General features: G+C 39.2%; 1 protein-coding gene across 12 annotated transcripts in view; it reads right to left on the bottom strand.

Annotated features, from left to right (window-relative positions):
• Positions 1 to 14,800, bottom strand: part of LOC136666513 (cytosolic carboxypeptidase 6-like) — a 416,314-nt gene that overhangs the window by 87,452 nt on the left and 314,062 nt on the right. For 10 of the 12 annotated variants that reach the window (XM_066644734.1, XM_066644730.1, XM_066644731.1 and 7 more), the window contains 3 exons: positions 14,239 to 14,387; positions 11,945 to 12,158; positions 8,856 to 10,835 (listed from right to left, as the gene is read on the bottom strand). The exons of the other annotated variants lie outside the window; for them this stretch is intronic. In XM_066644734.1, the coding sequence (XP_066500831.1) occupies positions 10,639 to 10,835; positions 11,945 to 12,158; positions 14,239 to 14,387 (560 nt within the window). In that variant the 3' untranslated portion in view covers positions 8,856 to 10,638. Of the gene's footprint in view, positions 1 to 8,855; positions 10,836 to 11,944; positions 12,159 to 14,238; positions 14,388 to 14,800 lie in introns of those variants that run through there. 12 annotated transcript variants of the gene reach the window in all.

The raw sequence follows: 14,800 nt of genomic DNA, 5'->3' as shown, positions 1-14,800 counted from the left end.
TGCTATTAAAAGGCAAATGGAAAAGGCTGCAAATAAAGCTGCATCTTTTGTGACCTTCACGGCATATCAAGAGAAAAAGAAGAGCAAGCCGGAAAAGCATCTCTATAGAAGCAGTTGAAGCATTTCAGTTTCATCTAAAAGGAATGGATGCGGTGGCGTTGCTGCAGAGGAACACACTGTTCTGAGCAGCCTCACTCTCTCTCTCTCTGAGCACGTATGGCCCTGCGTGTGCTGGCCCACAGCGTCAGCTTCATCCATCATTACTATACTGAATCATCTCCCTGTCAATATCCCTCACTGCAATACATTACCGCCATGTGGACACAGTTAGCGCTAATGACATTCAGCAGTCCCCTTGGGCAGAGAGAGAACGATAAAGCGAGACAGAGAGAGAGAGAAACAGCATCTGCACAAGGTATATTACATGTAGCAAAGGCTATGTTCGCTGCAAAATTAAAGTGCCAAAACAGGTTGAAGCAGCCTCATGGAAGACACAATGTTTGCTCTGTAAAGGAGGATCAGAGGAGGGTTAATCTGTAAACGACAAAGGGTCCTTTTTACAGATAAAAGAACTTTCATCGTGTAATGGTTTGATGCGAGAACCATTTAGGAAACTTTAAGCATTCAGAACCTTGTGAAAATGGCTTGGAAGTCACTCACACACTGCCCCCGTGTTTGTGCTGGTTTCTTCTGGGTGGGCCCAACTCTGCCCACAAGCCAAAAACACACAGTGAATGGAATGGCTGTGTGAAAGTGATTGGCACCACGTGCACAAGGATTCCAGGTAGGTTCTGGACCCACTGTGACCCTGAACATGAAGAAGCAGTTGCAGAACATTGCGCCTCCATGATAAACAATCAATGTCAAAACAATACCATGCTTCTGCATTTTTGGACATGGATTTTAATCAATTGAAAATGGCAAATGTCATTTAGTGTACTTTTGAAAAAGAATGACACTCCTGTTAAAAACCATTGATGTTTACTTCCCTTCAGAACAAAGTATGTTTAAAAATGATCCCTCAAACCTGCACATACGTCCTTCTTTAATGTTTATACATTCAGGTTGAAGCAAGGTGCTTATCATCCTTTTTCATATATATACTTTTTAATCCAGTCATTTTATATAAATCCTTACTCACAATGGTCATTATAGACATCGTGGTATATTATAAGGGCAGACAGTGTGTGTGTGTGGGCGTGTGTGAAAGATGCTGGGTGGTCTGATATTAACTCACTGCCTCCCCAATAAATCAGACAGCCCAGTGTGCTTATCTCTCTTTGACACTTAGATCAATCTAGCTTTTAATCCCAAGCCCTCTCGCACTGTGCCTCGCCTCTACGCCACACATCAAACACACACACCATCGTGCTCATCACAGCCTGAGTGTGTGTGTGTGTGTCCATTCCAAAGTCAAAGCTGCAGGATGAGGGATAACTGATCCTTCACATAATACACACCAAATAAAGTAAAGACGGCCAGAGCTGGCTGCAGGCGCCTCATACGCTATTGAACGTTATCAATAAAGAAGGAAAAGTACTGTTTGGAAAGTGGTAAGAGTGGACAGAAGGCTGGAGGAATACAAGGCTCTTGTGCAGCAACACACACATGCATTCTGTATCTCTACATATATCAATTTGTATCAAACAGCCATGACATTAATACCACCTGTCAATATAGTGTAGGTCCCCATCGTATCACTAATGTGCAAGGAGTGAGAAGCACTGCTGCCTCTAACTATTTTTTATTAAACAGCTAAGATGTCAGCAACTGTTTTCTTTGTTTGATTATGATTTCGAAACCGTTGGACTCTTAGTGCTCCGATAGTAGTAAACATGCACACACAGGAAGACAGACAAAAGGACTGGATGACCCCTGAGAGGGCTCTTTTATTTGCAGAATAAAAGTCAGAATTTATTCCGTTGATCTGTACATAGGACAAGAGTACTTGGACTGCAGCACATACACAACAAACTAATGCTGACCGGCCACGGCAGCCGCGCACCGGAGAGGAGAGGGACTGATTGGTGAGGAAATGGTCTTCTTTTCTGGTTGTCTAAGTCTGGCAGGAAGCAAAACACGAGGGGCAGCAAAGGCCTGGTTTTTCACACACAGCTTAAGCCTACAGTTACATATCAAACGTTTAGACAGAGCATCTCTGACCAAACCAAGTGCTTTTTTTCAAGAAACCGAAGCTCCGTCCAGGTCAGAGAAACCAGGCAGAACTGTCAATCCTTGCCTTTGGATTGTGGTGTGAACAACAACAACACAAAGGAAAGGACATTCACCACGTGTTCTCCTACATGTGAAAAGATGAATACTGCAAAAGCAGTGTGTGTGAAGTGACCACACCCACAAAACCCACCACCTGAAGATAAAGCATGTTCACAGTTATTTTAGAAGACATTCACTATCGATGCCTTTCTGGAAAAAAAAATTGTTAAGTACATATACATAGATTTCTAGATATTTATTCAGCAGCAAGAATAAAGATGATAAAGATATGAAATGTGAACCGACAGGACGGAGCGCTAAATGCAATGGCTGATTCGAAACAGTAATTGTTCTGAGGTCAATTCATTGCGTTCAGGACACATTTCAGTCTTTACCTAATATGAAGAAATGTCATCCTGAACTGACATCTTAAAAAAAGTTTTAAAAGGGAAAAAAAATAATAATAAAATAAAAAAAATTAAATAATAATAAAAAAAAAAACGTTCACTACTCGCATAGCCCCAGATGGTGGCTCTAATTTTAATCCATTATCTGTGTGTTATTACGACATGTTCCTGGTAAAATATTTAGGTCGACCGTATTTTGCTATTACTTCTATGGAAATGTCAGTGCAGCTAATTGAACTAATATTTACAGAGAGCCAGTAGGATAAAGATTAATAGAGAAATCAAAGAAAACCTTTATCATTTTGTCATCAAACAATTTTAAGAAAGACACTGCAAATGAACTGTCTTTGGGAGGGAACCACTTTGGTAAGTTATACAAACCCTCTACAATACACTGCAGAGTACTGCAATACCTAAAATATATTCTCAGTGTATCATTCTCACATTATCGTTCTGAGGAGGTAACTATAGTGGAATTGAATCGGTTCATTGCTGAGGACCACGTTACTCTAAAACACTACTGCCCAGTATGATTAAGGTAGGTAGACTGTGCGGATTGGCTAACATACTACAGCATTCCACTCTGCTGTTCTTATCAACGACCCGGAATAAACTGCATATACTATTTAACAGTGACATACATTGACTTGTATTGAACTGTATCCTGTTTATACCTAGTTCTATGGCATGTGCGCTGTGATTAGTAAGATGCATGTGTCCTGATTTCATCCTAAATCAAATAGAAATAACTGGCTTTTGATCACGTGACACTAAATGACATCCACCACAGTAAAAAGTAGCACCGTTTGAGGTAAATGACACACGTGTGCTGGTAGCACCATCAGCTAGAGCAAACCAAATCAATACAGGAAGAAGAAATCTCCTGATATTTCTGCAGAAACAACATGGACAGAACCACTGAATTCTGATAGGTAGAAGATATGCTCCTATTCAAACCAGGCAGACTAAAAAGGAGGTTATAAAATAGCTTCGAGACCATATACTGATGATGTATAACATCCAACTCAAAAATGCATGTACGAAGAGGGATTTCTTGTAAAATAAATCCGCAATAAAAACTGATTTATTTACAATCTGTGCATGTGTTGAGTGAGGTCCTATGGATGGCGCACACAACTAGAGACATGAAAAGCAATGAGGTAGGATTGTGATTGTACACGTATCATTACTGCCCACAAATCACCTGAACTTGATTATACTTTTTTTATTTTTATTTTTTTTATTTTATCAAAAATACTTTTCATCACGGTAAAGCTGAGTTTAAAATGAATTGCTCTGAGCTGGGCCCTGAATTATTTCAACATGAACTGAGAGAAACTTTGACTACAGAGGAGTGAGGCAATGATACCTGACAGAAGTGAAACCCACTAGCCGAGTTTAAACAGAGTGTAATGTCAGAAGTGTTACAGTGGATTACTGGGCAGCTTTGTGTAACACGTGGATGGGTCCTCAGCATTTAACTGACAATCTCTACATGTGGCTTTACAAAGCAGGTCAAAAGCAGTACTACATTTTTATACATCACTAGCATGTAGATATATATATATATATGTTTTTTTTTGCCTTTTTTAAAATATTCCCCCATTCCCCGTTTTTGGCATCAAAAACAAAATAATCAAAGGATAACAAAAGAAAAACATGAATTTTTCAAATTTCATTTAAAACAACAGTATGCACAAACACGCCATCAAAAGCTTAATGCTCTTCTGATATGAAACAGAGCGCAACAGGACCATGGCAATCTCTATGGAAATTCGAGTACGGTAATATCTCATACTTCGAAAGACAATTTAAACAAAAATATATTTAGCCTCTTTTTTTTTTGTTAGTTTTTTTTTTTTAAATGGAGCTTAGATAACTCTGGACAACAACCTTGGCAAGGGCCATTTTTGTGCAAGTTCATATCAAGCTGACCAATCACCAGCTTTTTAACTCGACATTCCACTTTGGCTTATATTCACCCACCACCCGGCCAAGTTAAAATACCAGACACCCACAAACGTTCACATACTACGGTATAAACCTCACTGAAAAACACCTCAACATTACCAAACGCATCTGTTGATTGTAAAGCCACCAAGTGTGATGCATCTGGCATGATGATTCCATATAGACACTTTGCACAGGTCTTCTTGGCATCCAGATTGTTTTGGATCCTTAGGGAGCTAAGCAGCTCAAAAGCTAAGCACCACTGTGATGCAGCCACTCAAAAGCATGGGCACAAACATGAGGACAGATGAATTTCACTAGTGCAGACCAGAAGACAGAGTTTCAGAGAGGTGTACTGGTTTGCTATATAGCTTTTAACAAGTGATGACTACAGTTCATCATGGCCATATATAGTAAATGTAAATATTTCACAGTCACGTTTTTCCCCCCTGTTAGGGTTCACAACTGAAGGGACATTACTTTTCTCCCAGCCATATTGCATGTGAAAGCTGTCCAGCCCAAATTCACTCACCGAGTGGCTGTCAAAAAGAGAATTACTTAGAAAGTTTTCATTCTTTTCAAGGCAACATAACCACTGACAAACCACAATCTCATATTGAAAAGATTCACAAGGACTAACAGATTCTTCTGTCTAGCATTCATCATCAGCTTAATTAAAGCAGATGTTTTCCAGTGTACCCACAAACCATTACAGAATAGCATGTATTAGCGGGCCAATATATAGCACAGAGCACACAATATATCTACATACAACAGAGGGAAAAATAAACTCCACAGAGCAATATAAGATTGAGCCACACCTTTTCACCAACTGTGTCATAATTACCTTTGACATATTGGAGGTAAGTTACGTTTTAGAAAACAGTTAGGGTAAATATATCTTTCACGGATGTATAAAGTAAAAACAGGATTTCTCCCCAAATATGGAGTGGTAAAAAAGTGCTAAACTTTCTCATTCGCTATTAGAAGGAAAAAGAAAAGTTCAACATTAGCGTGGAAACAGATTTGATGAGAAACACCTCAAAATCATTCACTACCCAAAAGCAACCCATAACTTACAAATCATCTCATTATTAGATATTGAAATAGACTTAACATATCCATGTAATTATTTCTACCCATTAAGACCCATATTTGCCTATCACTGTGATATAGCTTTTCTTAAGATTAAAGTGCTGTCTTATATGGTGACTACGCCTGCTTCAATTATATGTGCACTTCCTCAAAATAGGGAAATGAAACAAAAAATGAAATTATTCTCAATAACAAATGACTCACAGTGATGTGATAGAGCTCTTGTTGCACTGTGATAACTGTGACAGCCATAAATTAGCAATAGTAATTTAAGATATGGTTTGCCTTCTTTGACAGCACTCCATTAACGATAATGCATTTGTGACGAGCCCTGCTTTCTTTTAGACATGATCTATACTTAAGAAAAGACGCATACAACTAAAAGTGAAAACGATTTAACTGTGCATGAATAGGCAAAGGTAGAAGACAGTATTATGATTTAAATGGACCGACATGCTTTGAATGAGGAGCTTAGCAGAATAAGGTGCGGCATGGATAAAAATTATGAAATGTCCATAATAAAGATATCATGATCCAAATATATTTCCAAATATACAATAAGGAGTCCCCCCAACCAAACTATATCTCTAAGAAAATACATGTATTTGAAGGTCAAGAAAAAGAAAGATAGAATGCAAAGTGAGGAGAAAGAGGCAGACTTGAGAGGCAGACTTGCGGTTGATTCACAGTTAGCGTTATGTCATCACAGTCGAAAACTCAAACCTGCAGCAAGGAGGCCTTTAATTTATTTGGAGGAGAGAGAAAAAAAAAAAAAAAAAAAAAAAACAGAAAAAAAAAACATCCACATAAACCCTTTGTGAAAAGCAAAACAAAAAGATATAGCAGGGAGGGATGGGGGGAGAAGAAAAAAAAAAAAAAAAAAAAAAAAAAAAAAAAAAAAGCATAGATGGCATGGCTCACTGGAAGTTGTCACTATACCTTATTTCATCCCCACTAATTTTGCCCCCTGCAGGAGGCTTAGAGTGGGGACCCTGCCGTTTGTCTGGTCTGAAGGAAGAGACCAACACTTAACACCAAGCGCTGCCGACAGCTTTACCCACAGCCACACACTGTGCCTGCCACTTCTCCACACTCACACTCCAAAGTGCAGTTTAAGTAATATCAGCTCGTATTACAATCACAGCTTGCTATAAAACCTGGAGAACACAGTTCCCAATGATTGCCAAATTCAAAAAAGAACCAACAAAAAAAAAAAAAAAAAAAAAAAAAAAGAGTTTTAGTTTTGATTTCTAACAGGTATTACACATAGGCAATCAAATAAAAAAGGCCTGTTTCAAGACCAATACGACTAAATCACAGTTAAATCAGGCATGTATCCTTTTCTTTGCAAAAAGCATTAGAGAAACCACTTTAAAACAGAACAGGACTGCGACGTATACTGCTAAGAAGTAAAAATATTCATGCAAAGAGATTTTCCAAGTTTAATGTTAAACATGTTTTGCCAACCATCTGAGAAAAAACAGCGAACATTTCTTCGCATTAGCACCATCAAATTGACCTGAAATAATGTGAAATGAATAAACAGGTGTGAACCATGTTGAATGGTAAGGTTCAGGCTTGCATGCAACATACTTTTGTCTGGTTGTGTTCTGTAACCACTGCCGATTGACGATAGTACCATTGGGTGGGTATGGTGTCAAGAGTTGCTTTTTGTCCCACTGACTGCATAGCAGGCCAGCCTCCTCCAGTGAGTGCAGATATAAGAAGTAATATTAATTAAAGCTGTATTGTTTCACGTGTCTCTGTTTTAAATATTACTGTAATTAGGCTTGTTGCAATTACATCATTATCTGATCACTATTATGCCTGTGATTATTTTCTACAGTGCTGTTTTTTTCAAATCCAAGAAACATTGCAAATATCAACTACACACACAGGTGCATCTCAATAAATCAGAATATCAAAAATGTATTTATTTCAGTAATTCAATTCAAAAAGTGAAATTCATAGATTCATTGCAAACAGAGTGATCCATTTCAAGCGCTTATTTATTTTAATGTTGAAGACTATGGCTTACAGCCAATGAAAACCCAAAAGTCATTATATCAGAAAAGTAGATTATATAAGACCAATTTAAAAAATAATTTGTAATACAGAAATGCTGGCCTACTGAAACGTATGTACAGTATATGCACTCCATACTTGGTGGGGGCTCATAGACGGGGTCTCATCTTCCTCAGGTGAGTTTGCTGGCCAGTCAAGCACAGTGATAATATAGTTAATAAACCAGGTATTGGTACTTTTGGCAGTGTGGATAGGTGCCAAATCCTGCTGGAAAATGAAATCTACACCTCCATAAAGCTTATCAGCAGAGGGAAGCATGAAGTGCTCTAAAATTTCCTGGTAGACAGCTGTGCTGACTTTGGACTTGACATAAAGCAGTGGACCAACACCAGCAGATGACACAGCTCCCCAAACCATCACTGATTGTGGAAACTTCCCACTAGACCTCATTGCGTTTTGATTGTGTGCCATTTCCACTCTTCCTCCAGACTCTGGGACCTTGATTTCCAAATGAAATGCAAAATTTACTTTCATCTGAAAACAAGACTTTGGACCACCGAGTAACAGCCCAATCCTTTTTCTCCTTGGTCCAGCTATGACGCTTCTGGCATCGTCTCAGTGACACTAGGAATGCAACACCTGTAGCCCATGTCCTGGATGCATCTGTGTGGTGGGTCTTGAAGCACTGACTCCAGCAACAAGTCCACTCCTTGTGAATGGCCCCCAAGTTTTTGAATGGCTTTTCTTGACAATCCTTTCATGGCTGCAGTTACCCCTGTTTATTGTGCACCTTTTTCTACCACACTTTATCCTTCCACTCAACTTCCATTAATATGCTTGGATACAGCACTCTGAACATCCAGCTTCTTTAGCAATAACCCTTTGTGGATTACTGATACTTTGTATCTTCTGTCCATCACTGACTAGTATTCCCTGTGATTGTGAAGCCTACTGAACCAAACTAAGGGACCATTTTAAAGGCTTAGTTTTGTGTTGATTATGCTAATATTCTGAGAAAATGACTTTTGGGTTTTCATTGTCTGTAAGCCATAATCTTCAATATTAAAAGAAATAAACACTTGAAATAGATTACTCTGTTTGCAATGAATCTATATATGACTTTCACATTTTGAAGTGAATTACTGAAATAAATTAACTGATGATATTTTAATTTGTTGAAATGACCTGTATATATAAGCTGATTTGAGTTTGCATTTAATAAATTAGGTCTTTAGGTGGTCCCTGGTCAGTCAGAGAATTTCCGGTTTAGAATGCTGATGTAACAACGTTCATCAAATTTGTCTTCCCACAATATACTGCAGAAACATTTTAAACTCTGATGTTAGTTTAATCTGTGTTTCACGGCTGAGAATTAATTGTGTTTCCTTTATTAGGCAGAGTCAAACTAAAAGTTACCTGAAACATAACAGATGTCGTATTTATGCTGACATTACCATGAGTATGGACATTACCCATGAGTCTAAATTATGCCAACAATTTATAATAATTAGGATGTATATTTTGGACCCACATGAATGACTGCCTGTCCATTACACACCATTTTGAGTGACGCTTGTGTAACAATTGGGTCTGGCAAAAATAGGTTTGCCTGGTTTTGTTTAAAAAAAAAAAAATCTTTAGAAAGAAATCTATGAATATTGACTAAGAGGCTACTCCTAAATACAGGGCATGGATTCTCTTCCATGGATCCTCTTAAACAATATCTGCAGCTACTTTCTACAATTACCCGTTTCAGCACAGCAGATTACGTGGTAACGAAGAGACCTGCTTAAACCAGAGAAGATAAACCAGCATGAGGTTTTGTTCAGGCATTAGGTTTTGTTAAAGGCTTAATACATCACACGTTTACAAACTATAAATGACTTCTTATTAAAGTAACCAAACAGTTAAAGCTTACCACGTGAAGTCAAGTCTACGGTTACTGTAATGTATTAAATACTTTTATAATTATTAGGCTATTAATAACAAAAATAGGCTTTGCCTTTCTGTAACATTCTGTTACAAAGAAAAAAGTCTAAAAGTTAAAACTCATTTTGTGTGAGGTAAGACGTGCTGTGTGCGGAAGGCTGCAGCATGGCTTTGTCTAATTTTAAAAAATCTTGCGCAAATGTTCTAATGGGCCACCACAAATATAGGCACAGATGACACATTTCCAGATACAAAAAAAAATAAAAACAAACCAAACAAACAATGAGACAAATATGCTCATTTGTGTGCATCTTGAGTTATGGACGGCAAAACCTTAAAATTGCCCAATGTGATTGGCATGACAGAAAACTCCATCAATGATTCATGATGCTACCGTCAATTGGCTTAAGCTCAAAACATCTGATCAACTGGGCTTTGACTGACTGATGAACCGATTGATTAAGAATTTCCATTAAGACGATACAGGGTCTGACCCTGATTGAAGGTGCATCTTTATGCCTCAAAGACTAAATTTCCTGACACATACCAGCGTTTCATTTTTACTACATGCTCCTCAAAACAGAACAGTTTTTTTCTGAAGGGAAACCTTTGATCACTTAAGGAAATTAGGACATGTTCTGACACAGAACACCTGTTGATGTGCCATACACATTCTTTTCTGATGTGATTTATAGGATCTCTCCTGTCAAGCACACACTTCTGATATCTAACCAAACAACCCCTCCCATGCTAAATTCCCCATTTAAAGCTTATAAAACTCCCCAAGTCCCACATTCATTCATTATACACATACCAACAAACTCTGGCAGGCAGTGTGGGCTGTGAGTGAAGCTGTCAGTAATGCAGTGAGGTGTTGTGGGGTAGTAAAGGGTAAAAAGGCCTCGCTTAGGGCTTCAGTGAGAATCTCAAATGGCAGCGCAGGTGATCACGTGAACCCTCTTCTCCCTCCTGCTGTCCATGAAGAGCTGGATGAGCTATGGTGACAACTCCAGAGGCCCTAAACGCCGTCATAGGAGAAGTTCTCCATTTTCACCGTCTGCCGGATCAGAAGCTTGGACTCCCTCCTCTCCTCATTCTTGATGGATTTGTTGATATCCATGATCTTTTCACAGATGTATTTGTTCACTTTGGATAACCGCTGTGTGATCTCAGCACTGTCGGCTGTCTCCTGGGACACACGGTCGTACAGACACTCTGAAACAAAACACTTGGATTACCACTGGGATTTTACTACTGAAGAGATTCTCATGTAATTTGGTGGATTAAAACAGGATTATATAACCGTTTTACATCTTAAATTATAAATCAAAGTATCCGTATACCTTACTGATCCTAGCAATTGCTGGATTAATGGAAGCATATCTCTTAAAACAAGAATTTCTAACAATTTTTGTTCATTCTCTCCAAAGCTGCTACTATATAAATAATAACACATTTCCTACAATGGTCCAGCACTTGTGTATTAATTTATAAACTTTTTATACAATGTCTACATCCAAGAACCAGAAGAGGAACACAGAAGCCAAGCAAAAATTTTATATATGTATATAAATGCATTTATATATGCATGTAAAATAGGGATGGGCGGTATCAACATTTTTCGTACCTTCATACGGTCTCAAAATAGCTAACACAGCCCGACAGTGCACACCGATACACACGTGTTGATGATAAAACACAGAGAGCAAAATTTTAGTGACGGGTGCTGAAGGAACAGAATAGTTCGAAAATAAGCCGGTTCTACACTGTTTAGAAGCACAGCTGGCACTAACAAGCACTTGTAGATACCCCACAACAGATTTTTCCGAAAACTGAGGCTCAAAACACACATATTTAGAGGATAAAGCCATATACCTGTGAGCACAAAGTCAAGTGAAGGATTTTGTCTGTTTACAGCTTTCTTCCTCTCTTTTAAACCAAACTCAGTGCTAAACTGCAGTTGGCTACGGGGCTTGTGTTTTTCTTCACTAGTTTTCAGACTGTTACATCAGCAGTCAACGAGCTCCCACTGCGCCCCCTCCCTGTAATTCTCTTAAATGCACATGAAAATATTAGCCAACATTTAAAGACGCAGAACAAAAATTGGTCACACCACACACGTCATAAATACCGCCCTCATTTTGAGATACCATCCACATTTTTAAATATCGCGGTTTACGGCATATCATTATCATTTATCATTATACTGCCCAACCCTAATGTAAAGTATACTTTAAATTCATCAGGGTCCACCTCATACTCAAATATCATACTATGCTTTAAAAAAACGTTACTACAAAGTTACATTATGCATGCAACTGTACCTCGAACAATTTTGAGTTTGCTGGGCGATAGGGGAGGTTTAGGCAAAGCATCTTTCTTCTTCTTTGTAGCTACTCCTGTCACACTGCGGTTTTTCAACGTCTCTGTGCCCCAGATCATGACAGCCAGATTTTTGGTGAATTTGGAGTCACCCTGTGTACGCTGAAGCTGATGCCACTTCTCCTCTTCCACCCAAATACCCCCACCCAAATGCACCTAGAGGAGGACAGACCAGCAAGATTTATTACATAACAAAAGCATGCACACAAAGACAATATCTTCTTTTAGAGCTGCCCTATTTAGTTTGCCATAATGTCGAAAGTCAGTAGTGCCTAGAACATATGGAAAGTCTCTCACACACATACATTTTTATATATAGGCTGGACAATTAATCAAAATGCACTGCATCCACACAACTGCTGCTACACCTACACCATAATGGAACAAGATTACAAGACATATTTGGCTAAATAGCCCTCTTCATTCATACATACATGTTACTTAAATAACAAACTGATTTTAATTTATGAAATGTAAATTTGGCCCAGTAAACAGCAAACAATGCCATTCATAGTACAGCTTTTGCTAACTGAAAGTACTGAAAATGTGCTTATGTGATCCATTCAGTCCACATAGTATGAGTTTCTGATTCCTGTATGTTGTGGTGTCTATTGATGAAACATTTATGCAATCCAAATAATGTAAATAATTTTATTATATAAAAGTTACACAAGCCAATTTGTCTGCATAAATCCTGCAAGTAATGTATATATACTGCAAGTCCTATTGCAATAGGCATTAATTTGGTTCAGAATACTGCACTCTAGTAGACAGTTAAGTTAAAAGCCCCCCCCCCCCCCCCCCAAGCTTTGCAGAACTCTTTGGACACTAAACTAGTTGAAGACATCTGGTGCAGACATGTAGAGGGCTGGTCTAACAGGCCTTCCCTTCTCCAATCATCCTTGGAGACCAATGCAGAAATGAAGCTATGTGAGTGATGCTTCATAAATACATTCAGGAGCTGGGGTCCCTGGGTTCAGCAGGCGGAGTAATGTGTTTTGACAGACGCCAGACCAGAGTGTTGACTTTTAAGTCACATTGTGGAGGACAACGCCAAACAAGCCATCAGGTGGATTGATGGGTGGCTGGTGAGTTATAGGTGAGGTAATGTGCTGGCTGCTTTTGTCACCCTGAGAAGTCTTTCGGCTAGCTTCCAGAGGCTTTTCCCCCAATACAACTAATGTGCTTTAGGCTGCCGGCCAGCAGATAAGCTTTTCACTGCTCTTAACTTAGAAGAGATTTGCGTTTCTGCAGCTACCTATCACTCATCACAACTCCTGTGGTACAAATAATTAATACGGAGAATGTGCGGGTGTGTAAGGCCTAATTTGCTTTTGTTCTTCACGCTTGATCTGAGAACCCTTTCAGCGTGTAACACAAATTCCTTCCTGTCATGGGAGGCAGGAGGAAATAAGGGTGAACATGGGCCCACTCTCTGCTAACAGGGCTCAGCAATATCACAGCAAGTGCCCTGGTTAAAATGTCTATTGGGATGGAAGATTCATAGCCAATTAGAGAAAACTAAAAGGCCTGAACAAAAGACTACACTGCTTCAAGCAAGAATACTCATAAATGATGAGTGGACAGTTCCAAAAGGATGCAGAAGGAAGGGTGTCATTCATACACATACTAGGGCTGCTCTGTAAGTCTGAAATGCTGCATTGCTGTTATTCTTGTGCATGTTGTGACTGCTGTATGCTAGTGGTAGGTGAAATAAAAACATCACGATTCAGAATCAATGTTAACAAGTCATTAACATTTACAAGTCGTCCAAACATTGTCTGACGTCCCAGAGTAAATGAAATATTCTTTCCAGACACTGGTACTGAAAGTTACTTGCCCAGTTGAGCAATCTGTCATACTTTCATAATTTACTGCTGGCAGTTTTTACCCATATATAAAATACTACAGGATTTGTCTTTAGATACAACACTCCCTCACCACAGGAAAAATGGTGTAACCCAGTTATGCAAAGTGTTAAATTTAGCCAATCATGGATTGCTGGTACTCATTTCCAGCAGAAGGCCCGTTTCAAAATACCAGCGAGTGATCAACATGAATAAACTTCTGGAACATTAGAATACCATGATTCAAGAATATGCACAGACTTGAGTATGAGATGATACAAGTTGGAATACATAACAGAAACTGAAGGCTCATTTCAATAATGAAGGCTCTGGTGACAGAACCAACAGAATATTGTGTATCACACACACACGTGCACACATCCTCTTACTTTTCCATCATTGAAGGTATAGACAGTCCTTGGGGAGGGGGAGTGGGTGGAGCTAGTGTTGGCTTCCTCTCTGCATACTTCCTGTGGCTCGGCAATTGGCTCCACCACCTCGGCTTTGATTGTCTGAGTGCCATTGTCGTGCATTGGCTCTGTGGGGAGTGCAGCGTTTGACCACAGGTTAATTAAGATGCCAGTCTATTGGCCAACAATGTATTATAAAGTAAACAGCAAAACAGGCAAAAGAACAAGACAGTTCTATGCGAAACCCACATGCATGCTCGGTCTGTCTCAGGAGCTTTTGATTCGTCCTGGCCGACGTTACTGTACTGAGTCCTGGCTGACTTGCTTTGGGTGGCTGCCTAAAACACAGCTTCCCCTGTGCCTCGAGACAGGCGGTTTATTTTAGCCCAGTAAGCTGGCTTGATGGCTGGCCACGCTGAGCTCTAATGTAGCTGATGAGTTTTAATATCGGTCATCGTACTGCATTCCTGACCCCAAAGCACCCTGCCCAGTCTAATCTTTAGCCCTCACCATCAGCTCTCTTCCATCCCTCTGTCTGCTC

The sequence above is a fragment of the Hoplias malabaricus genome, chromosome 14 (genome assembly GCF_029633855.1).
Source record: "Hoplias malabaricus isolate fHopMal1 chromosome 14, fHopMal1.hap1, whole genome shotgun sequence".
In the NCBI taxonomy this organism is placed as follows: Eukaryota; Metazoa; Chordata; class Actinopteri; order Characiformes; family Erythrinidae; genus Hoplias; species Hoplias malabaricus.
The sequence above is the reverse complement of the archived record's forward strand: the minus strand, read 5'-3'. Positions and strand labels throughout refer to the sequence as shown.